Source organism: Aphelocoma coerulescens, chromosome 13, assembly GCF_041296385.1.
Source record: "Aphelocoma coerulescens isolate FSJ_1873_10779 chromosome 13, UR_Acoe_1.0, whole genome shotgun sequence".
NCBI classification, from domain to species: Eukaryota; Metazoa; Chordata; class Aves; order Passeriformes; family Corvidae; genus Aphelocoma; species Aphelocoma coerulescens.
The window spans coordinates 6,343,244-6,369,255 of NC_091027.1; the positions used below are offsets into that span (position 1 = coordinate 6,343,244).

At 44.5% G+C, this 26,012-nt stretch overlaps 1 protein-coding gene and 1 long non-coding RNA gene across 3 annotated transcripts in view; one reads left to right on the forward strand and one right to left on the reverse strand.

The window, feature by feature from the left end:
• LOC138118096 (uncharacterized) overlaps nucleotides 1–26,012 on the reverse strand; it is a 190,970-nt gene that overhangs the window by 103,091 nt on the left and 61,867 nt on the right. For both annotated transcript variants that reach the window (XM_069028885.1, XM_069028884.1), the window contains exon 5: nucleotides 12,789–12,907. In XM_069028885.1, coding sequence (XP_068884986.1) covers nucleotides 12,789–12,907 — 119 coding nt within the window. The remainder of the gene's footprint in view (nucleotides 1–12,788; nucleotides 12,908–26,012) is intronic.
• Nucleotides 16,520–20,242, forward strand: LOC138118115 (uncharacterized). The gene is made up of 3 exons (XR_011155002.1): nucleotides 16,520–16,555; nucleotides 16,633–16,708; nucleotides 18,601–20,242. It is a non-coding gene; the product is annotated as an uncharacterized lncRNA (long non-coding RNA).

Consider the following 26,012-nt stretch of genomic DNA (forward strand, 5'->3'; position numbering starts at 1 on the left):
TCGTGCTCCTCTCCTCTTTGTTTGGAGTACGTATGGATTTTTCCCTGCATCTGTATAGAAGCATCACCCCTGGGGGTACTGGGAGGGTTTTTAAGCCTGTGACAGATAACCATGTCCCTCCAATTTCCTGGCTAAAAGCTTCCTAAATTCATGTAGCTGAGCACTCCAGGGAGCCAAATGGATAGCAGTTTGCTTAATAAAAGTTGCCTTTATACAAACATCTAAATCCTATTTTCCAAGAACTGGCAGGGGATTTTCAGGGTGTAATCCACCTGCTGCTGACCCTCCACAGCAAAGAAACTTCTCACTTGCTGGGTGGAAATTTTTTTTCATTGGAGAGCAACACAGGCTTTTTCTGATGGTGCTGGGAGAGGGGAATGTGGGAATGGGGGAATGCCTGAGGATTGCCACAGGCAGAGGAAAAAGGTTGGGCAGTTTCTTCCATGTCTGCTGAACAGCCTGTTATCAAAGACAACAGGATAGAGAAGGGATTGCTGAAGAGGCTGCAATTCTCTGAAATTTTGTTCAGGGACATGATTGCCATGTTCAATGTGGAAGTCTGAATCAACAGACAGCTCTCTGAAGGACCTTGGAAAGCCCTTTTTGTTGTTTCAGAAGCAAATTCTCCTACTATCCTATCACTGTTCAGAGGATCTGAATCACTCCCAAGTAAGCCCTGGGGATTCCCAGCTGTGCTGAGACATCTCCATTCTGATGTGAAAGTGCCACTGTCTCACCCTCCTGCCACAAGGAACAGTCACCTGGGTAAAAATGAGGCTGGTATGACAGGAGTGATTAAAGCTTGGAACAAATACCCATCAATGATTCACAATATTTGAGGGAGACTTGCTCGTCTCTAGGGCCTAGAGAACCATCTTGTGGAAGGCTCCTTTTCCCAGGAAGAAATTCATAGTGGGCCTTTAAGCCTCTGAAACATATGCAATAGATTATCAACAAATGTGAGTGGAAGGGTAGCTCAGTTTAATGTCACCTTTGTATACACACAGGCTTCCATCCTTTCTTCACAGAAAGATTATCCTCCCCACAGATAGATGCTGGAAGTCATCCAAGAATTTAAGAACATTCTTTCATTCACAGGTGTTTTTGGAGCTTACAACAGCAGTGCTTATTCTGGAAGATGATGAGGGAGAGAATTGCCTTGGCCCTCCAATCAGCTTTTGCCCATTTCACATCAAATTGCTATCTGATAATACTCAGTGAAAACTGGAACACTCTAATGCAAACAGAAATGGCTCCAGCAGCCAGAAGAAACACTAATGACACAAATTAAATGGAAAGACACTGAAGCATGCAGTGCACCTCCCTGTCCTGGTGGACAAGCTGAATGTGAGCCAGCAATGTGCCCCCATGGCAAGGCAGTCAGCAGCACCACAGGCTGTGCCAGCAGGGCAGTGCCAGCAGATCAAGGCAGATGTGGTCACTCAGCACTGGTGAGATGCATGTGAAGTCCTGTGTCTGGTGCTGGGCTCCCCAGAACAAAAGAAATGTGGATGTATTGGAGGGTGTCCAGCAAAGGGCCAGGAAAATGTCTGAGGGAGAAGGGCACTTCATGTACAAGGGAAGGCTGGGGGAGCTGGGGCTGTACTCTGGAGAAGAGAACCCTCAGGGAGACTTTATCAATGTGTATTGATACCTGAGGGAGGAAATACAGATGGCAGGGCCAAACTCTCCTCAGTGGTGCCCAGAGTCAGGAGAGGAGGCAAAGGGCACAAACCAAAATACAGTAAATCAGCACCCACCGTGGCTCTTGCCTCCTCCCAAAGCAATATCCCACATGGCAGCACGATCATGGCATTGACACTGGAGAAAACATCTCCATTTCTCACCAGGCCACTTCCCTGGGCTTAGAGACAGGGATGAGAAAGTTCCCAATCACCTTGCTCAGACATCCAGGACGCGAGGCTGAATTCGCCAACAGAGCTTCAGCAACGGCACAGAGACAGGGAGAATATCAGAACATGCATTTAGCTGCTGACAGCAGCCTAACAAATGATCACTACAAAGGCATGCAGAGCTTGTGACAGGGATGCAGGGAGTTAGTCTGGGACTGAGGGACCTTAGTTACAACAGCAGGGTGGAGAAGTGGAGCTGGAATCTATAGAAGGAAAAGAAATTATGACCTGACTGAGTGATATCTATTCCAGAGGGACTGAGGAAGGAAAAGAAACTACAAAACTACTTAAAACTGTATCAAGCACACAGAATGAGGACCATGAACTTAAAGATGTGGAAAGGTCATGTCACAAAGGAGTAGAAGTGGAAATCAAGAGAAGCAAAAATAAAACAACTGCAGTGGAGAGAGCAATGAGAGAGAGCAGGGTAAAAAATGCTGGACAAGAATATTGACAAGTCCAAAATATCAATTCTGTGCTTCCTTAGCCAATAAGGTTGACACCATGGGATCTGGGGAGGATGGAGGAAGTTCAGAGATGTGATCCACGGTTCCCTCTCCTCCAGACAAAGGCCAGGGTTTGCTCACACCTATACAAATATTGCAATGACTCTGCAAACAGTTTTTTACTGTCGTGAGCTCCTTTAAATGGCAAAGAAACATGGTCTGTGCCATCAAGATTTTCTTTTATTTCCTCACTTATTCAGCCCCAGCAGAGCCCCACTTAGCCCAGATATGCCTCAACCCTTCTTGCAGACCAAGTGAGTGCCTACATCAAAGAGAGAAAAGGGACAAGAAACCCACAACATTTTCTTCTCTGGGACAGCTGGGTTGTCTTAAAGCCAGTGTTGAGCAAATGACACAAGCTGCCTTTTCCAGCCTGAGAGATGACCTCCTCTTTCCTCTTCATCTATTTCATTAGCTCTAAATTGTTCCTGTTGCCAAGACGTCTGAAAGCAAATTGCCAAAAAGCTTCAATTGCTACCACCAACATCTGATTCCCCTACAGGACTCAGTGCCCAGTCTGATTCTCATCAAGACATGACTTGAAGGCACAACATCCTAACCAAGAAACATTGAGAGGGAGAAGCAGAACATAAGGCAGGAGATACTTCACATAGAAACCCCAGCAAGACTTAGCAGAGTCTATTCTTTTCATTCAGGGACCACTTCCATATTTATCTGGACCCAAAAAATAGGCCAAGGAACAGAAAGAAGCAAAGAGGGGGTGAGCAGGGGGTGAGAACACAAGGGTCTGCTATCATCCTGTGTCAATTTCTTTGACAGGACAAACCTTTAGAGAGGGTTTTAGCCACAGTTGGAGAAAATGCTGCCCCAGTGAATCACAACAGTGGGAAAATTAATCAGCTACTGTTAAGTCAGCTGTAAGCATGTACAGCTCTGTGAACACCCAACCTTTTATCATTTTTACTGAATCACAGCACAATCTGCCACCAGAGTCTCCCCAGACCAAGGCCAGGACTGAAATAGCAGGGCCCCTGGCTGTGGCGACTGAGCTGCCACTGTGGATGTGCACGGGGAGGCCGCAGCGGCCGAGAGGAACCACTCCAGAGCCTGCTCAGAGGGATTGCTGCTTCCACAGGAGCTTTTTGACTGGAGTAGATGCAGTGGCAGGACTGAGAGGGTGAGAGATATGCAGGGTGGAAGAGGGAGAAAGAGATGAGCTTGGGGTTGGACGGACTGTGTGTTTTCAGGAGAGCCAAAGAAGTCAGAAGTGCCATCGTACCTGCAGGTCAGACCCAGGGGACAGTAACTGAGCTGCAGGCTGGCTTTGACTTCCAAGTGCCCCAGGCTGGAGCTGAGGCAAATTTGCAGATTTGATCAGGAGATCAAAGAGAACTTGACTCAAGCTCTTTTCAGCTAAGGGAAGAGACATGTCTCTTGCCTGTGACAGCGCACTACCTGCTACGGACTCAAGCCTGACTACAGAATTGCCTCCTCCTCAGAAGAGACACACAGACAAGTCCTGATTTGCACTGCTTTGGGTGAGAGTCAGCTGGCTGTCCCCAGCTCTGGACTGCACAGTGCCAGGATGTGTGTGCAGTCACACATGGATGTTGCTCTACATGGAATCATTAAGGATGAAAAAGACCTCCAAGATCACTGAATCCAACCTTTGTCCAAACCCTACCATGCCACTAAACCGTAACACTCAGTGCCACCTCCAGTCATTTCTTGAACAGTTCCAGGGATGGTGACTCTACCATCTCTTTGGACAACTCATTCCAATGCTTAACCACCCTTCCAGTGATGAAATTCTTCCTGATGTTCAACCTGAACCTCCCCTGGCACAGCTTGACATGCATCAGAGATAGACTCACAGGATGTTATTACTGGGTTGGGAGCGGGGTCCCCAAACTTCCAGATTTTTCTTGTTGTGCTACTGAGGGCATCTAGTTGAAAGGGGTTTTTAAGGCTTCCTAGGCAGGCAAAGATGAGCTTCAGTTGCCTGTGTACCTCAGCCTGCCCTGCCCCTCTCCTCCCCTTGCTGCCTCACTCTGCGTGCACCTGGGTCCTACAGCAGCGTGCAAATGTGCTGACGTGCAAAGAGCACGTTTCCCCACTGGCAGGAGCCGTGCTGGGCAATGAAAGAGTCACCCAGCAGGAGCACCAGAACCTGCCAATTACCTTGGCATGCACCGCGGGATCAAACCGGGCAGGAGCATAGCGGTAGGTACAGCAAAGCTGAGCTCTCCTGCCAGCCCCTGCTCTCCCCTCCATGCTGCCTGGTAATGAAGTCGTTTTGGCCTGCAGGACACGCAGCAGATGGGCTGTCACTCAGGGGCTGTGCCCGCACCAGCCGCTCCTTGGGGTGCGAACTTATTAAGGTCGGTGTTTTACAAACACGATCAAGGAAGCGAGCTTGAGCTGTGTTATGACAGCAATAAAAGTGTGTCCTGCTTCATCAGCACTTTGGAAAAATTAGTTTAAATGTCCTCAGTGGCAAGCAGCATTTAGCGCTGCTTAGTGCGGGAGAGGGAGGCAGGAAAAAGAGACTACACAGGGTTTTTAAAAATAAAACTCAAAGCGAGTTTGGCACAATGAGTAAATCACAAGCAACCGTCTCCCTACCGTGCCCTGCTGCATGAAACTCCTTCCTGAGATAAATCAGTGCTGTATCCAGCCAAACACTAAAGCAGTGCCAGCTCTTGCTGCATAGTGCACCTTACTCCAAGCTGTTAGAGCTAGCACCTCCACCTCTTCAGAGAATTGCAGTATCTCACCTTACACTGCACCACCAGGTTCTACAGTGCCTGATACCACCGATGCTTATTGTGCATCTTTTTTCCCTACTCTCAAGTCTCCACTGCAGTGCAAACTCCGTGGTGAACCTTAAAAATCAATTCCAATTATAGAACTTGATTTTCCCTTCATCCAAAATGTTTTGTTTCTAGATAGACCTTCAAATTCTGCTCCAAAGTGTGTTTTCTCTTCCTTTCCTCTTTCAAAAAAAAAAAACTGGATCAGATGATTTACAAATTTGTGTAAGGGTCTGGGGAAGCAGAAGACGGGAACGATATATATCCTCACCACTTTTCTTAAAAATAACCACACAGACAAAAAAAACAATAAACTAAATAGCACCATTCAGAAAGAAAAATGCCTTGAGGCTTGAAACTAAGCAGTGCAGCCCCAAAATACCAGTTTGATTTAGCTGGGAAAAAGGGCAGCTGAAACAAAACGCAAACAATTCTGCATCAGGTCTCCAGAGCATCCTTCCACAGCCACTGATCCAGCTCCCTTTCTGCAGGGAGGAGAAATCACACCCCCTTATTGACCTCCCTGTACACTCTCCCTGCCAGCCCTTATAAGTTCATGGTCTGCTGTCCCTGGGCTGCTGCTGGGCCAATTTGCATGAGGGAAACTGTAAATGTCACACCGAAACACTCACAGTGGTATTTTCCCAAAGCAAATAAAGCCTAGGACCAGCGAGCAGAAAAAATTACGCCCACAAAGCAGTCATAAATCAGACACATTCCAGGCACTTTGCAAATTTTGTTGTCTCACAAGTTTTTGGCAGATTCAAAGGTTTTTCTTTAGACAAAGTCTAGTGTTTTCTTACTGCCCCGCTGTGAAGTTAAAAACCTTATGGTACAAAGGGTGCTGTCACCCTGATAACAGGGGACAAGGGACACCTCCCTCTTGAGGTGGGAAACACAAGGTTCCCCTTCCCACTCATGGTAGTAAAAGGCTGGAAAGTCCACAAAGAAACATTTGGGTTGGAAAAGATCTCCATTGAGATCCATTGAGTCCAACCATTGATCCAGCACTGCTATGCCACCACTAAACCGTGTTCCAAGTGTCACACACATCTTTTAAATCTGAGGGCTCAGCCCTGTGCAGGTCTCTGTCACACTCTCCAGAATGAAATGGGAGGTTGTTTGGAGGGCAACAGAGATGCTTCAGAATCTAAATTTGGTGAACTGAACTTGGGGTGTGAGACATCAGCTTTTGATGTGAAGTTTCCAAGGAGTGGGGAATCCTTCCTGCCCCTGCAGAACAGAACTTAGTGCCTCCCCCAAATAAAAACAATCTTCATTTTTATGGAAATTAACCAAAACTTCTCTACATGCAGCACCATTGCTGCTGAAGGAGCAGCAGACTCTCCACATCAGACTCACAAATAAATAGTTCACCCTAAAATTGTCAGAAACCCCTTGGCCCCCGCTACAACAGCAGAGCACACCTCCTTTCTGTATTTGTTTTCCTCTCACCTTAGCCCAACACATCTGCAAAGACTGAAACTCTCTCACTGTGGCTCAGATAATGGCAAATAAGATGGGGAAAACATATATCAATGAGCCCAGTCTCTCCAGGCTATGCACAGTCAGGCAGAAAGAAAGAAGGTGTTTAATACGACCCTGGCAAGGGTCAAAACTACCTTTGATAAATCATTCACTTGCCTGGTTCCTGGGAGCTGTTCTTCCAGATCAGTGATGTTCTGGGTGAGGTTTACAGTGGATATTTTTCCCTTCTCAGTAAAAGATCAGCCAGCTCTGGCAGACACAACCTGTGATGGCTCCAGCAGCAGAGACAGAGCTGAAGAGGGGGATGCACTGCAAACCTCAGCCTGATGGTCTCAGGAACAGGCTGGGACAGTGCAAGGACAAGCTGGAGTGGGGCAGGATGAGTCCACCCCATCCCTCACTAGAGGGAAGATTGATTTCTCTCTATGCATCTGAGCAAGCCCAGAATGTTAAACAGCTTCTCTTCCCTCCCATTTCTTCATCAGTCTTTTTCCTCAAAAAACCCAGTTCTCATATCAGCCTTCCTTACACTGTTGTCCCAAGCTGTGTACCTAAGCTAAGAGCTCCTGAGAGCACGTGAAGGCACAGGATTAGATTTCAGCAAGCAGCGAACTGAGATTTCGATCAAGATGCTCCACTTTGTGCAGTATACAGTGCTGGATAAGTGATTTACACAAAACCAATCCCAAACTACAGCACATATCACAGCTGTGCCATTTGGGTAATGCTGAGCCATGTTCTACTTTTATGACCTTTCCCTCCACAGTATTATGGTGCCCCAGCTATAGAAACAACCCAGACCATAGGAAAGTGAATTTCAGGGTAACTGGATAGGAAAAGAAATAAAGAAGAGGGAAATATCTCTGTGTGGCCTGGAAGCTGCTCACCAAACCTCCAACCTTTTTTCCAGTGTGCCAGAGGGTCCCAAATGTTTGTTTTGGGGGAAAAAAACCCAACCAACAAACAATGACCAAAAAAAAAAAACCAACAAACAAACAAAACAAAACAAAAAACAAAGCAGACAGGCAAAGCCAGAGAGCAATTAATCCATTCCACTTTTCTCAAAACTTCCCAGCATATAAATTTTGGCACAAACCCCCTTCATGGAGCTACTGTACTGCCTTCAGCAACCTCCTCACAACTCTAGAGACGTTCAGCTGCACCAGGGCTCCTCCAGCACAAGAGCCACTGCCAAGGAAAAATAATTTCCTCGTGTCCTTCCTCTCCCTCACTGTCACATTCCAACTAAGCAAGAGCTTGGCCCAGAAGATGTTGCTGTGAGGAAGGAGCTCAGGCAATACAAGACTGATTCAGCAGCTTGGCACCTCACACAGAAGCACTGGGCAAATATGACCTGTACTTGTTGGGAGAGAGGAAACTCAGAGGTGACCAAGGTAAAACATAACTCTAAAGAGAATTCATGAGATGATTGAAACTATTTAGGGCTATGTCAAATGTGGGAAGCAGGTGTCATAAATGAAAAAGCTCAGGAAAAGTCAAGCCTTGGAGGAATTGAGCAAGGATCTCTTCATGCAGGGAAGAACTGATCTGAAACATACTCTTGCCAGAGGCAGCAGGGAAGGAAAATCAAGTAAATAATTTTGAAGGAATTGGAGGATGGAATTCATCTCATTTTAAGCATCAAAACATGAAGTGTGTAAAAACATGAAATGTGTAACCTGGGCCTGTCATCCAGGTTCCCTCAACAGCAGAGAGAGAGAAAGACACTTTAGAGGGCAAGTAATCCTGGCTACCTGTGAAAGCACCTGTTAGCATGGCTCCAGGAGGTGGCTCAGAGATGAGGTGAGGAAAATCCCAACCTTAATCACTGCAGAGCTCCTGAGAAGGTGACAAACAGTTGCCAACATGAATTTAATGAGGTGTCTCCTTGGAGTGGCACCCCACCAAGTTTTAACAGAGACTATGTGGATGTGAGGCTGGCCATGTGCCAGCTTCAGCTAACCAGCAAAACTCAGCAAAAACAAAACAAAATGGTCTTTACTAGCCTTTAAATACCTGGGGGTTTTATTTCAAAAAAAGGAAAAAAAGATGGAAAAATACAAGGAAAGTTGATGAATGCTAATGCAATAAATGAAGAAAATATATTATCTTCGATTCCTCTTTGCCTGGATCTATAGTAATTTCAGAAGGAGATCGGATTATGAGATAAATTTCATTTATTCCTAATAAAAGAAGAATGCTACATTTTTTTGACAAGTGTTCTTCAATATCCCACCTGGGTAGTTCTAGTAACAGGTAATAAAAATGAAATATGATAGGATTTCCAAGAAGACCCCAGCAGTTAACAGGGGAAACGATTTCACAGTTCTTCCTTAGGAGGCACCCAGATTTCCCAGGAATAACAAGAAAGTTTTAATCAATCCCTTTGCAAGGTGTGTAGGGGAAGTTTTCAGGATGTGGCTTTATACCTGTCCTAGTTGTAGCTGTTACTCAAGACGCAGCAAAGTAAAATCAGAGCACTTGGCTGGATGAAAGCCAACTGCCTGTACAGCTGAGCAGCAGTGGGAAGGGCTGGGGAAGGGGATCACAGAAGGAAAGACAGAGTGGGTTTCATTAGGAGCACCACAAGCTCAGCAGCTGCAGTTGTCCCAGGTCCAATTCTTATTTTGCCTATGTAGACAAACATGGTTTTAGCTCTGCTTGACCCATGGACTGAGACTGGTTGCAGGCTCACAGTGTTCCAAAGGCAGCCTGGTCTTGCACAGCCCAAATTCCCTGTGGGTCCTCCATGGATTTACATGCGTACAGTGACTTTATTGGATGCCATGAAAGCTGGCTGTGAAGAAGGAACATACTTGAGATGCTTAAACAAGCCATCCTTCTACATTTTGACTCTATACATTAAGGCATCAAGTGAATAAAATGCATCAAACCTGCTATTTCTTCTCCTGGGCCAGCTTCTGTTGGCCTTTGCATTTTGTGTGAGCTCCTCCTTGCTTTTCAAGCACCTTTTCCCCATCTTAGCAGAGCTGCCTTACCACTCAACCCCCACCACAATGAGACTGCAAAGGAGCCAGGGGGACCCTCTCTTTGCTGTTGTCTGCAGCCAACAGAACAGGAATGCTATAGAGAGTGGCAGTGACTATGCAATGCATAAATCATGGGGACAATATTGTCTCTCCTCCCTTTGCACAGATCCCATATATCACCATGACTCAGTGCAGATCTCCCAGTGGGGACTAATTCCAACTTTTAATGCACTTTCCATCTGATTCCTCCTGACAACAGATGGGTCGCTGTCCTGAGATATTGCATTTTCAAAACAATATATTAAGAACCTCTGTGTTTCAGAACAATTTGGTTTGGGGACCCACTACTAATCCCATTTTAGTGGTTTGAGTTACGCATTTTACCACTGACAAGACAAAACCCCTTCGGTCCAATGGCCATCATCTCTTTGCTTCTCCTCTACTTTTTCTGGTTGTTTCACCCATCTTCCTGAATGTGATAAATCATGTAAATTTAATTTAGAGATTATACCCCTGGCTTTGGAGGCAGACAAGGTTAGCTCTCTGCTTGCGGCCTATAGCCCACTAATCTTATTATAAAAGTCCTCCATTCCCACTTGGCTGGAACTGCTGTTGGGGAGTGGAGAGAGCAATATCTATTCTATAAAGTATTTTGGATTTTTGTTGGACACTTGTAGATGGCACCCTGGCCACTGTCCAAACTCATGCTGCTGCATAAGGATAAATCCTGGAGGTTTTCACAAGCCCACTGTATTACAAGCTTTATCTCAGCAGTTCAAACCTGGTGCTACCATTTCCAAACCTTTCCCAGTCTCTCTAATCAGTTATAAATTTCTTTCAGCTCCACTTTTCCAAAGACTGAGCAGCTCCTAAGTCCGTAGCACTTCCTCCTTGTACACGTTTGCTGCCTCCTTTCTGTATGACTGGAGGCCAACACTCCTTCCCTAAAGAACTATCAGATCTGCAGAGGACATGCAAGAAACAGGGGAATTTCTGATATCTACAAAAAGCATCATTCCTTGCCTTTAAAGAGTTTTTGGCCCCAGGCTGAGGGCTACAAGCACTTGACCAAGTACCTTATCCATGCAATCTTTCCTTCATCTATAAATTCCCTTTCTAAGGAAACTTGTAGCACCAGCAGGGGATTAAAATCAGTTGTTTCATGGGCATCCCGGGTGGTTGTCTTTCATCTCCTTTCCTAATATTTCTGTTAGGCTTGGATAGTTTTTATTGGCTTTTTTCTCTTTGCTCTTTCTCACGCCTGAGCAGTTCTTGGCTTCGGCAGGCACAGAAACAGCAGTTTTATGACATGCATTTTTTAATGTATCAAAACATGTTCTTTTGATCCATTTTTTAAAAAGCAAACTCTGCTCAGCAAAGGTTAATAAGTTTCCCACATCAGCTGGACGTAAGAGAGGTCCAGATGTTGCTGAGAATCAAAACTCTGCAGGGCAAAACCAGAACCTTCTCAGATATCGCCTAAGCCACAAGAAATTGCTGGACCCTTGTTGCGGTTTTAGGAGCTCTTCTGTTTGGGTTTTTTTGTTGTTTTTTTCTGTTAAAGGAATTTTCCCCCATACATGTTGCTAGGGGAACAAATGACTAGCTACTTAAGAACAACAAAAGAGCTGGCTGCTGTTTTTGTTTCACCTGGGTGCATGGGCAGTTGGTCTAGGAGAGAGGAGTCGGCTTTCTTTGGCTGCTTTTCCTCTCTACTGGAGAAGCCCCAGGATCCCATCCCGCCTTCCCTGCCCCACTTGGAGCCGGGCCGTGGCCACCCTGCCCCGCCACCACTTTGAGCCTTCGCTACGCTGTAGCCGTGCTTGCCCTGCCTGCCCAGACCCCCGGGGGGTTCCCCTTTTGGATACATCTCGTCTGCCACCCGGGATTTGTGCTCGTCCCTGCCATTCCAGGCTGCTGTTCCCGAGGCTCCAGCCAGACACCAGGATCAGCTGCCCAGGGGTTTGTGAAGCCTTTGTCCCATCCCTTCCCGGGATCCCAGGGCACCAGTGCCGCTGCTCCCCGAGCTCGCTCCGGAGCGCCCCCTGCAGCCGCGGGGGAACCATCGCACCTGCCCTGCTCACCGGGAGCCGCCAGCGCCCCTGCCGGCTGCGAGCGGAACTGCACCAGAGGGGAAAGGGCCCGACAGCCGAGAAGGCTGGGACTGGGTTTGTGATTGTTTGCTGTTACTGCCACAGTTATTGTTGTTTGTTTGGTTATACACATCTAGATATATAATAGTAAAGAACTGTTATTCCTATTTCCCACATCTTTGCCTAAAAGCCCCCTTGATTTCAAAATTATAATAACTCGGAGGGAAGGGGGGGTCGCATCTGCTATTCCAAGGGAGGCTTCTGCCTTCCTTAGCGGACACCTGTCTTTCAAACCAAGACAACCCTCTAAAGAGCTGGCCCAGAGTGTTCTTTAGTGCTGACAGTTTGGTACATCTGAGAGAAGTTTCTATGAAGTTAGGGCAGTTATAGCAGCTGCCCAGAGAATTCACACTAGCAGGTTTCTATAGCTTTCAGTATCACACATACAGGGAACACGCTGGAAGCAAACACAGACCTCAGAAAACAAGCACATCACACTCTCCTTGTGTAGAAACCCAGTATTTGCACATCCAACTCTAAAAAGAAATTGTCTCCAGCCCAAAGCCTGTGTTCTTTTTGCTGGGTGAAAAACTTATGGAAAACTTAAGGTAGGGAAGGAACAGCATTTCAGCCAGCACTGACCCTCCAGTATCCTCCAGGTACTGTGGCAGGGCAGTGCCCACTGCAGCTTTGCCAGGACAGCTGAGGTGATTTGCAAGCAAATGGCACGTTCTCCTTGGCCTTTCACACAAACCAAGTCATGTCCCTAATGTTTTTTATCAAGTTCTTTAGAACTTTAGTCCACACTGAAGTTAGGCATCTCAGCTTGTTTCAAATTTTAGAGACAAGAAGCTAAAAATTCTTTTATTTTACTTCTTTCCCTTAAATTCAATAAAGAAAATGTTGAATGTATTAAATACATTTTGCTTTACCAATCCCAAAGTGGATTTCCCTAGGATCTACTTATCTACTTCCAGAGGTATTATGACTTTTTAAAGAAGTATTTGAATGTGAAAAGACTTACCAGACAGGACTGGAGGGAGCATCCCACAGATGGGAGAAGGCTGGGATTGGAGGCAGTAGATAATTTTGCGAATTTTGCACCTCGGTAGATGGCAGAGGAGCAGAAGAGAAGTAGAGGGCCTGGAAAGCAAGAGGAGAACAGTTTCATTTAAATAACCACGCAGCAGATAGGAACTGGACACAGATATTAAGCTTAGTCAGGGTTTTAAACCAAGCCCGGAACACCAATTTAGAATCATAGAATTGTCCAGGTAGGAAAAGACCTTAAATATCATGAAGTCCAACTGTTAATCCAGTATTGCCAAGTCCATCACTGAAACATCTCCCTAAACATCACATCTACATGTCTTTTAAACACCTCCAAGGATGGTGACTCCACCACTTCCTTGAACAGCCAGTGCATCACAAAGACAGTTTCTGGCATCTTCTCACTGCACAGGGCACAGCACCACTGATCCAGATGCTCCCTGAACTAGGCTAATCCCAGATTTGTTTCAGAAAAGTTTTATGGATGTTACAGTTCATTTATTAACACAGGAAGGATGATGCAAAAATTCTAAAGCCAACAGAGACTCGACAGACAGCAGTGCATGACTAGCCAAGCTTGCCAAGAAATCAACACAACAATTTTTATCACAGCCCATCACAATTTTTCATGGTAGCGATCAGAAATAAGTCGGTTTTACAGCAGAATTGTTCTCAGCTTCTGCTTTCTCAGAGCAGCTGATGTCTCACAGAATCCTTTGGAAAACCACTCAGCCTTGCAGCTATCACTGCTTTTTCTGTCTTCCACAATCCTCCCTTTTTCTAGGAAGGAAAATAACTGAGTCAAGTTGTGTTCTTTTCCCTTGACTTCACACTCAGCTCCCCAGCAGCTGCAGATGGTGTCACCCATGAGGGAAGCTGAGCAACATCTGGAAAGTGGCAGCAAACTGGAAGGACAGGGCTGGGATAGCCACTGTTCCCTGGGCTCAAGGAGGGCTCAGAAGGGACTCCAGAATTTTCTCATGTTGCCACTGTTGTTGTACAAGGAAAATAACATCTCTTTGTAACACTGAATCTTTCTATTGACTTCAGTGTCAATAGAAGCAGAGAAATGTTTAGAATCTAACCAAACCAGCCTTGCTGCAAAACCTTGCATTTTTTAATACAGAGAACAAATCAAATATCTCTACAAAGAAAATATCAGAAAACTGTGAAACCATCCTTTACAAAAATACTGAAAAGAAGAAAATTAATCATGTTAAACATCAAAAATTACTTTTAGATCCCTCACGGAGAGGCTACCATGACCTCAGCTCTGAAGATATCCACAAAGCAAAGTTAATGTTGTCCAGCCACACTGGATTCCAAAGGATGCTTGCACAGGATGATATGGAAGGAGGGGGAACAACATAAGCAAAAAAGAAATTCCTTGCCTAAAAGCCACTCTATATAAAAATATCATCTTAAAACTAACCTATATTAATTTTTAAAGTGGAATTTTAAACAGGTAACTTTAAAAATCTGGCATAAGTCTGCCTCTTTCCAGTTCAGCATTTAGAGACTTTCACCTATGGAAAAGTTCTATTTTGAGGAGCAGCTCTGACAGCAACGAGGCTGAATAAGGATAAATTTAAATTAGTCAGAAAAGCATCATGCTTAGATGAGAACAAGGTCCTCCCAGGAGGTGGTGTTTAACAGCCTCTGTGATTGCTGCAGGAAGGACACTGTTTTGCATTGTTCTTTGTAGGAAAGTCAACAGCCTGGAGAAAGATAGATTATTGTTCGTTACATCCAGAAGACCTTTTATTAAAAAAAAAGGTGTCATATTCACAGAGCATTTGAGGGTAAGCTGATGGTTTTAATTTCCCCTCTAGCTCATTTCCAATTTTGGGAAAAGCTGGTTAGAGAACAGAGTTGTCCGTGTGAATGCATGAAAGTCACAGAGCAAAGGAAAGGGAGTAGCAGCTCCCCCACGCCATGTCTTGAAACCACTCAGCCTTCCAAAAAACAGCCCCAGCCAGAACCCTGCACACGGCCATGGCTTGTCCACTGATGGGAACGGAGCCTGTTTTAGGGCAAAGCCCTCAGAAGTCAGAATCACTTTATAATTGTGTGTTGAATGCTTCACAGAAACCAGCAGGTGAAGGTGCCAATCCTTCATGCTATTCATCCCTTCCCAAGAGCTCCCTGTGACCTTTAATTCCCCTACAAAGAGGCACCAGAGGGTTGGCTTTGGCAATGACATGAAGAACTCTCCCAGCACAGGAGCTTCTCCTGAGCCTCAAGCCCTCCTGGGAACAAAGAGAGATGCTCTGGACCAGGGGTAGGAGAGCAAAAAGAGCCAGGCAGGGGCTCAGTACGACAGCAATGAGCAGGTGTTGGGGAAGGGAAGGCAGAAAAGCTACATAAAGAAGAAATCACCTTCATTTTGATTGTATATTTCACCCAAGCTTGCTGAATTTAATTATTTGTCCCATGACAGGGTGCATTGTCCAGGTACAAGCTTCCTGGAGAAGAACTTGTACTGCTAAGATACTCAACTCTAATGAGGCTTTTTAGAAGCCAGTAAAATTTGTCACCCCAATCTGTTTTGTATCCTAAACAAAAACACTGGTGGTAAGGGAACAGTGCTTAAGGTGTCTGTAAATGTTTTATTCACAGGAAAAACAAACTGCTGCAGGAAATGAGGGACAAACATACATATGTAGCAAAACCCAGCTCAGAGCTGTGATAATTCTTAATGCTACTAATTAACTGAACACTGAAAACAATCCATTTCTATAGTAGCTTCTGCCTTTATGAACAGTCACAAATTGAACCCCAAAGTTTATTGGAGGAGAAAATTTTACATATCTTTATTGCCAGGGGTGCTGAGGCACGGAGCAGTGAAATGCTCACCATCTTATCTTGGTGTTCCCTTCCACTCCCTTCCTTCCTCTCCAGAAAGCATGGTGAGGAGACAGGAAAACCCCTTGCCAGGGAGGCTGTGCCTCTGGATCAGTGCAGAATCAGTGAGGCAGAGATGTGATACATGGAGCACAACCAGGAGTCCCACAGGGGAGCACTGAAAGGGAGCCAGATGCCAGCAGTTGTCACGGACAAAGCTCTACATATGAGAACACACAAAAACTCTGCACAGGGCAATAAATACAACACATCCTCTACCCTGGAGCACTCTGGAGACTCAGTGTTTCAGGAGGAACATGTCTTGTTTCTACTTTGCATGTTGGATAACTTGGGAACACTTCTGAGCACACAATTACCTGGATCCTGACTCTTTTGTGAGACTCCATGGGCAACGTTTGCCTCCCAGCCAGGGCACTGCTTTGGAGTTCTTCTGCTTAAGCAGAGTAAGGAGCATATATTTTCATTTAAATTATTGTATAATCTCCCCTCTCTGTCTGTGAGTCCTCACCTCCAGGCTCACTGACACACACCCATGTTCCCTGACAGCCTCCCAAAGGGAATGCTGCATCTGTGGCAGCAACACCACGTCTCTGTGCACGTAACAACTTGGCTCTGCCTAATTACTACAATATTGACTCCTGAGACAGAATAATCCTCACAAACTCCATTTTCCTCCACTCCAGGAGGAATTCATTTGGGCTGGCCTTTTCCTAGCAAATATTTAGCATCCCATGTGCACATATTTAGAAAGAATTCCTCACAAATCACTCAGCTGAAAGTGATTTCCCCCGAGGAGGGATGAGAGAACAAACACGTGCCAGCTGTGAGCCGCAGTGTTCACTGCACTCCTGGAAGGCACTCGGGTACCACGGAGCTGTGAGCAGCAGAGGAGTTGAGGTGGGACACAATTATCCATCTACATTAAATTAATTTTCACTCTGTTTTCCTATCAGGCTCACTACTGCAAAAACAGAAGGGATGAGGTTCCATGGAGGTGGTTTACAAGGTGAGAAAGGATGGCAGAACAAGGTAAAGAAAAGTGCTAATACCAGTTTTGTTGTTTAATATTCATCTTTTCTCTGTTTCAAAACTTTTGCATAGCAGTGGCTTTGTTTGAGAATTTCTGGTTATGGCTGTGAAAATATTGCTGCTACTTTTTTATATCTACTTTGTGAGAGTTTAGCTGGTCTCAGACAACATTGGCTGCAATCTTTTCATCTCAACAGATTCGCTGTGGGAAAGCTATTGGCACAAAACTGATTTCTGTGTTTCAGTAATATTGTATCAATTTAAATGAAAAAACCCCTGGATCTTTTTGGAATGGTACTTCTGGATTGTTTGGTTTTTTTTTTTTCATTTCACCTTGGAATGCTGGCAGTTTGCTCATATTACTTCCACTTTTCTATTTTCACATGGACGTATTGTGAAATCAATCACAAATAAAATTTTTGTTGAAGATGATGATTTGGGACAAGCCATTAGGTTGGGTTAAAATATTGGTTTATTGTAAATCAAAATTACAATGAAACAAATTCAGAATTGGAAATAGCATGGATTGATACAATAATAGTAAGAAAACTTTGTTCAGAAAAAAAATTGAAACTCCAAAATGCCTAATTTACTACAAGAATGAAATAATTTCTGAAATTCTTAGGAACACAGAGAAAAATAATGAAATGTCAACACTCCCTATGAAAACGACATACTGAAATCATCCATCTCTCCCTTAATGCATGATAACAAGGGAGGAAAGATGCACGTTAGGGCACTGGCCTGGAATATAGAACATTTCTATTCAAATTCCCAAATGGACAGAGATTTCTGCTTAGACTGTGGGCTTTTCTGTGTCTCAGTCACCAAAGTGGTGAAATGCAGTAAGAAAGCACCCTGTCTATTCCCTGACACAGTTACTCTGATAATAAGGTGGCATATAAATTCCTTGGATTTAAGCCAGTTCCTTCTAGCCACTCTCACCTGCTCCCAACAGCAAAATGTTTACTGATAATAATTACGAGCTGAGATTACCAAAGCTGCCTGGGGGATTTGGATGCCCACGGGAACTGGCAGCTCTGAAGATCTCCGCCCCTGGATTTTACTGAGACTCTGATTGATTTCTTCCACCACCCCAACAACGCTGCAAGTGCAGGCATACAGAACAGCAGGAATATTTACAGAGATAACATCTTCATGTCAGCAAGGCAGGGAATCCTGTTGGGCCAGAGGCTTTACAAGCAGCAGTAAATAAGAACATCCTGTCCAAAATAAGCCCTCTGTTGCAGTTCTGGTACACACCTTTGAGTAGGGACAATTCCCCAGCACCACTGTGCAGAAAATTTGACATTTGAAAGCACTTGAAGAGTCACACAAATCCAAGAGCCTGCTCACAGGACCTTCCTCTGCACCTATGAAAGTAACTTCTTCCTGCTCCTTTCCAAAAATCAAATCTCAATCAAAATTCTCCATGCAGAAGTATCCCTTTCTAGGTTATCACCTTCCTAGTGCAGCATCTTCTCCTCCCCAACAACAGAATTGTTCATGTTGCTTTTGTAGCTGGTAAATAAATCAGCTGCTGTCAGGTCAGATAAGATTTTCTATCAGGTGGAGGTACAGAATTTTCTAATGAAGAGCAGCAGTGTGGGAAAGGACTCAGAGCACTCTTATTTGCTATATTTCTATTTATTTGCTATTTTTTATTGAATTTTCTAGAATAAAGGTTTACCTTAGGAACGTGGGAAAGATGCCCAGAGGTCAGGTGGAGGAAGTATTGTTGTGCCTTGGGTTTTATTCTGACCCTTTAGTCCTCCTTCCCTAAACTCAGTGCCTACAGACAGAGCACAATTCCTCCCAGCAACAGTGAAGGGAGGTTCTGATGGGGACCAGCAGCACATTCCCAGCTGAGACAGAGATTTTTTACTTTTCAGGCACATAGAATTTGGCTCAAATCATCAGCAGGCTTTAGCCACCTCAGTGACAGATTTCCTACCTGTCCTAAAAGAAGTAAGGAAGCCAGTGCCTCTCAGAGAATGAGAGGGCTCCAGGTTTATGAACCAACTTATCTGCAGACAGCTGTCATTGCTGTTGCACCACAGACCCTCCCAGTCACGATGACCTGGGTGCTGCCTCAGGTGTAATTAACCCTGTGCCCTGAGCACGGGCACCACCAGCCTCACCATCCACAAAAGCCTTTGTCAGACACGGGGCTGATGGAGTTTTGTGCTGCTTTGACTCTCATATACTCACCCTCCTTTTGCACTGTGGCTTTCTCAATTTAAGGGAGAGGGAAAGGGCTCTCCCACAGTGGAAGGTGTCTATTGATCCAATTCTTCTTTTTCCTGTTCTTTTGCTTTGGAAGTTTCTTGCTCTGGTACTCAAAGCAAACCTTCTCCAGGACAGCAAGCAAACAAATAAATCAAGTGCTTTTCAGCCCAGGTAGGAGGGAGAAGGAGTAGATTAGAAGGAGTTAGATTGTCCATTCCAGCCCTGTCTCCTTTTCTGCTTCTCTTCCCTCGAAGCCAGGTGCCAGGGAAAGCTCACGTTCCCCATCTCTCCTCTGCTTTTCTTGCAGAACGCACAATGGCTACAGAAAAGGGGGAAAAACTCTCCCCTTCCATGTAGGAGCAATTTGTTTACAGTTCCCAGCTTCTCAGAGGGTAGAAGAGGGATGAGATCCACTCTTTGTTCTTTAGTGCTTGGGACATTTGCATAAGAAGAGACTCTTGGTTTTATCAAACATTCATCTCCTCCCACTGCTCAGTCTCATTTTGAAGTTATAATCCTCTGTTAGCTCCTTGTCAGTCGATGCTGGAGGGAGGGCCTGGAGTTGGACTCTGCAGGGCAGGAGTCCAGGTTTGAGCCTCCAAGTGCACGGGGAGCTGCAAGCCTGGAAGTTCTCCCTTTTCCTTAGGTGTGTTTGAAGCCTGGGACCAATATCGGTATCACTCCTATAGCTCCAGAGCTGAGAACCCGCTGTGGAGGGCAGCAAACCTCTCCCTCAGACGGCAGAGCACTGGGGCGTTCCCATCCCCAGCCAGCCACCTGAACAGCTCCACACAACCACAGAGTAGGCTGAGGTGGAAGAAACCCACAAGGATCATCGAGCCCAACTCCTGGCCCTGCACAGACCCATCCCCAAGAGTGACACCATGTGCCTGGGATTGTTGTCCAAACACTCTGGCAACCTTGGGGCCGTGACCATTCCCTGGGGACCCTGTTCCAGTGCCCCAACACTCCCTGGGTGAAGAACTTCTTTCCAACACCCACCTAAACCTCCCCTGACACAGCCCCAGCCATTCCCTCAGGTCCTGTCAGTGTCACCACAGAGAAGAATCAGTGTCTGCCCCTCCTCTTCCCCTCACAAGGAAGTTGTAGACTGTGAGGAGTGTCTCCTCAATCTCCTCTTGTCCAGCTGAACAGACCAAGTGCCCTCACCTGCTCCTCGTACACCTTCCCCCAAGGCCCTTCACCATCCTAATGGAGCCAAAGCACATCGGACACACGACTCAGGACACAGGCAGAGAGAGGAGCAGCTCCTCTGAAATCAGTGACATGAAGTCAGTGAGAGACACAAACCAGACCCCCTGCGCACTGATAGAAGCAGCAGAAGTTCCTAAATTATGTTTTTTAAAGCCCAGCAAATATTTTTTCTGTATTTCATTTCACACAGGAGCACTGAATAAACCTGATTTTCAATACACAGCAGAAACAGCCTCAGTCCTGCTACAAGGAGATGAAATGGCTTTGTTGTTGTACCCAGGATTCCTTTGTTCCAGTAAGGAAGGAACAGCAAGCTTAATTAAATGCATTAGTAATCACAAGGTAGTTAAATATCAATTGGCCATTAAAACATAGAGTGCAACAAAAGCCTAAATAATTTCTGAATTATAAACATAAATGTATGCATGAGAATAAGTAAAGGTATTTATAATAGGTATTTACTGTTAAAAGGTGGCAATTTTTTTCTGGGAAATTGCCCCCACTTCATATTTTTCTGGGTTTTTTCTTTTCATTAGGATTTCTATAGACTTTGGCCAAAACAATTTTCAAAGTCCTAGTTTTGAATTATTATTATTATTGCTATTATGCTCTGTCTCATACATCTTATTTCTGAAAATAATCCCCGTTAAAATAGCATTTCTTTTGCTCAAAATTTTGCAGAATATTTCACCAGAATCTAATTCTGACAATTCAGAAAATTTTTAAATCCACCAAAAAAAAACCAAAACAAAACAAAAAAAAACCCAACCACAAATATGTTGGCATTTTAGGTGATTTTTAGAACAAAGGAAAAAAAAATTGCTGGACTGGTATTGACCTCTTCTTCTAGCTATCTGCAAGCAAGCACAATGTGGAAAATGCCAGTACACACATTGTCCCAAAATGCCCCTTTATTCACCTGTCCAACTTTGTAGAGGACACTTTTCCTCATAAAAGGAGTTATCTGTCTGGTCTGAGTGTCCCCAAGTAACCCCAGAGAGAGCTCTCCATCCTTGGGGTGGATTTGAACAAGATGGAGTTGGAGCAGAGGTTTAGTAGCACCAGTCCATGAAGAAATCCCAGTCATCCCCTTTCATTTTTGTGCTTTAAATTACTCATTGTCTTTTACTTCTTTTTGGTGAATTTGTCATTTGTGAGGATTTATTCCCATTTTCAAGCAGAGTATAAATAACACCTTATCAGAAGGGGTTAATAAGGCAAAAGAATACTTAAAAGACTTGAGAAAAGCTACACAACATGTCATGATTTCTGATCCATTATCAGCTGATCTAACCACTCATGTTCACTGCCTCTGAAATAGCAAACAAACCATGAAATTAAAAATCCCTTGTGCCCTACCTTTAGTCCACTGAAGAAATCAAAGGATCCCAACAGGGTCTTAATTCCTTACTGATAAAGGAAAATTGCTTTTATTCAAAAATTCTTTTTGAAGGAAAAAAAAATCCTGTATTTGGAATGAGAAAGAAAAAAAAAAAGGATAGCATAGATGTTGTGATTTAGCTAAAAATATACTGGCTCATAAAAGCTTGGCATTGCTCCTTCAAAAGTTAAATATTTTTGTCCCAGGGAGAAAAAAGAAATTTAAAATCTAAGAACATTTTGATCCCAAGGTTAGTTCTAAAGTATTTTGAAATTTAAGCCATGTAATGGCAATAAATGTCCAAGGCTGTAAACCATCTAGAATGGAAACTTGAAATATGACTAAATTTCCCATCACCTCTTTTTGACTTTGTGGCTTCTCCACTTCCATCAGCCTGCCCAGTTCTGTGTCCAGTCATGAAGAACACACTTCTACCCTCACACGTTGTTGTTGTTTCCCTGCATCTTGCTTCATGCAGGAGACACACGTGGTGATGGCTGTAGCCAAACCTGGCTGGATGTAGGGCTGACCTTTGCTGATGTGCACTGGACTTGGGCAGGATGCTCTGATAAACAAAAATAGCCTTTTTTACACAGAAATCTCCCCACTGGTATCCTCTTGCATCAAAGGAAATGGAAATTTTTATTTAAAAAAAAAAATTAACAAGGTAAATAATCTGAATGCTTTGTGTAAGGTGGCAATCAAAGGAGATCTCCAGCACCCATCTCCCAATGTATGAATGAAATCAGCTTCCTCCTGAATCTGCAAGTGCCTCTGACTGCTCTGTAAGCTCTACCTTCCATGCCACCTCTGGTGACTGACAGGCAGAGTTTCATTTGACCACACTTTGTCTAACTTCATCTTGCTCACATCTTTGAATGAGGCAGGACTCCTTAATTTCCTGAGTTCTGCTGGCTTCCAGGGCTGCTGCACCACTTTGAGCCTTCAGTTCCACGAGTCTGCGTTGTAGGGGCTGGGCTGGACACAGCTGAGTGACAGACACCTGGCAAGGACAAGGCTCCAGAAACATCAGATCAAGCTGATTTAATGGGGAGGGAAAGGGAACACCACGAAACTGAGAACATTCAGGCAAGGAGCTCAGAGGTTGGCAGTACAGTAAGGACAAAACAACCAGAATGGTGCGAGTGATGTTTCACAGGTGCCAGGGAAAGAGATTTACCTTGGGATAGCCCTTCCAGAGCCCTGCTTTATGTGTGCCTGTAGGATTTAGCATGAACTTTCAGCTGTTCTAAGAGCAGATTTGGAATCTCCTAGGAAAGTTTCATGATACCAAAGGTCATTGAAAGAACTACTCAGCACATCCACACACCTCAGGACTGCACAGCAAAACGTCCCTGTGAACTCTGGACAAGGGATGAAGCCTTACTACAAAATTCAGTGTATTTTTTTGATCATCATGGATATATAAATACCAGGTAAATTTGTATACAGACATTGGCATTGTCTATCCCAGCTATAATTCCTCCTTCCAAGTTCAGGAGATCTGTCATGCTGTCCATTTGACAAGCCTGCAGCTTGTTTGTAAACCAGGGTGTGTTTGTGATGTGCTTATGATTGAAAAGCAAAACCATAAATCTCCTGTGCTGACCAACTGAGCTGAACCCCAAAGCAAGTCAAACTGCACTCTGTCCACAGAGTCCCACAAAGCTAAGGGCAGTATTTACCTGCATAAAAAGAATTAATACTGAAACAAACAAAGAAGTCTGATTCAGCTATGTAGTGTTGAAATATTAATATTGTTGGCAGAGAGAGTACATGAACCTATTATTTTGCGAAGTGTGGCTGGATATAGTGAAGGCAAACATTGAATAAGTAACGAGAAAATCCAGTTCTTTAACTGGATTTTCTGATGCCTGTAGCCAGACACACAGAGAGTTTATTCCATTTTGCTTCTATAGCTGGAACGGATTTTGTATTAAAACCGCCTAACAGGTTTTTTAAGTATAGGGAAAATGTATTTTAAACCTAGATAATTTCATTTCCAGCTGTGAAGGCACATCTACTGAGCTGAAAACTAGGTGACATCAATGGGAAGAGATTTGACTGCTGGATCTACGGAGAGTAAATTGTGGAATAATTATTCTGAATTAACTTACAACAGTTATGTCAAGAGAGATTGAATAGAGACCCTCAAACTAAACTTGTATCAAACAGAGTAGCTCCACATCACTGCCATCACAGACACTATTTTCCATGTACATTGTCCTGCCTGTACTGCTTCCACATTAAACCTCTCATAAAGGGATCCCTGCAGAGTATCCAAGATATCAGGCATATTTGTCCTTCCATCCCCCTGGTTTTTGATAACTAAATTCCTTTAGAGGAGAGAAAACATCACCTGCGGAAGAAGGAAAAGTAGAAATCTCATTATGCAACCAGTGAAAAAAGTCTCGGTCAATGCAGCGGAGCCCTAACAGCTGCATGGAGCCAAATACTGCTCAGCATCTCAGCAAGTGCAAGTGCAAAATGCATTGGATGAGCCCTTGAATTTAAAAAGAATTAATGAAAGACAAGAACTAACACAACAGTGGGCACGGCTTAGCAGGTTATCAGTGATTTGAGCCACATCCTTTAGGTAGGCACTAAAACCCACAAACATCAGACAATAACAGCAATGTTTTCTTTCGAGCCCTGTGCTGCAGGCAAAGCACTGGGATTCAATTCCCCCTTCTACCTAGTGGTATTTGAACTTACATTTCTAGAGACCTCTCAAGCCACCAAATAAGCCACAATGCCCCAGGGCTCTTGCCTGCCAGTTGTGGTATTTCGGCTGCTCAGAATATGAAGGACTGGAGACACGGGGTGAAGAGATGCTCTTTCCCTTGCTGAATATCGAATTGCACACGAAGTACAACTACTGAAGCAGGAGTTCTGCCTTCATTCACATGCACAAATCCCTGCCTACAACTTCATTGCCAGGGAAATGCTCTGTGAAACAATTAAAGCAGGTTTGAACCCAGTCAGACAGAGGAAAGGATTAAACTTAAGTCACTTGAGACAGAGGGAGGGGGGCCATAACAAAAAACTGCTTTTTAAAGTCATCTCCTACAACCATGAAGATAAATCCTCGAGTAACTACATAATGATCAAAGATGCATTTCATTTTTTCTCCTTTTCTTACAATGACAGTGAATAAAAGAGGATTTTTGTCTAAAGTGGAATGTGGTAAATTCGCATAAGCCTGAAGAATACACAGCTGTTTGACCACAAGGATTTGGCATTTGCTCCTACAGAACAGAGGAAAGCTCACTGTGTATATATTCACTTCCATACACTTTACTTTCATTGTTTGCTGCTGGCCAGAGACAATCCCCCCCTTGGCTGGACCTGCAGACTGTGTCTGTATGACCATTTGGGTGTTTGCACCTCAGCAGCAAACACGACAGCCTGGGAAATCCCAGGGAACTGATATTCACTCCAGCTGGAAGATGGAGTTCACAGCCCACGATCCTGCCACACGGTGATCAGGTCATTGCTGCTGCTCACCCGTACTCGGGCTGGAAGCCCACAAAGGAATCTGAGCCAGCTTTAAGTCTCAGTAAGCAACACAAAATGGCCATATGCGATTCTGAGAGGTACAAAGAGGATCTGTGGCCACTGCTGTTTGAATGCAGGCCACCTACATCCCTCATTTTCACCATGACAGAGAGGTAAATGGAGTTCCTCCCTTCCTCACACGGGGAAATATAAAGCAGAAGATTACAGTTATTACAACCGCCTCTTGTTTGAAACAAAGTTCAAAGGCTTGTCTTCTTTAATCAATCTTCCAGCAGAATAATAGGGCTGCAAATTCCACTTTCACGGAACTAAAGCACTCGGGCTGAATCAGTTTTTCCCCTCTGTTCCCCCTTCTCAGAGCAGAGCACGAATGAAGGAGCTCGGATGAGGAAGTTAACTGAGCTGCCCATAGAAGCCACGCCGCTTTCTCCGAGGAAAGCAAAAGGCAAGAAGGTAATAAAGCATCTTGGCTCCAACACCATGTGCTGGCGAAGCACTTTGGGCAGTCAGATATAATGAATATTCAGCAGTCTCTGGCTATTGTGGTATAGCAAAGTGCCTCTGCCAGGGGAGCCATTTCTGTGGCTGAGGTGAGAAAATAATAGATGTCCACTTGGCAGAGGTAGCCACAGACACGTTAACTCTGAGCCCACAGATGCCTCTGGGTAGCATCCGGCTGGACATTATTAATGAGTCCATTAATGAGCCTGTTTCCACTGCAACAGAATGGGGAGGGAGCTTTTAGCATATGTGTTGCAAGTAATATGCCTTGGAATTAAATACTCAAACAAAAAAAAATTTAGGGGAAAAAAAAAAAAAAAGAAGGAAAAAAGGGAAGGAATGTTCACAAAAATCAGAATAAGAGGAGAGGCTAACCCAAACGTATTGTGCTATTGAACAGCATCCACAAACATGCACAGAAACGCCTTTTTTCCCCCCAAAGATCCAGTTACAGACAGC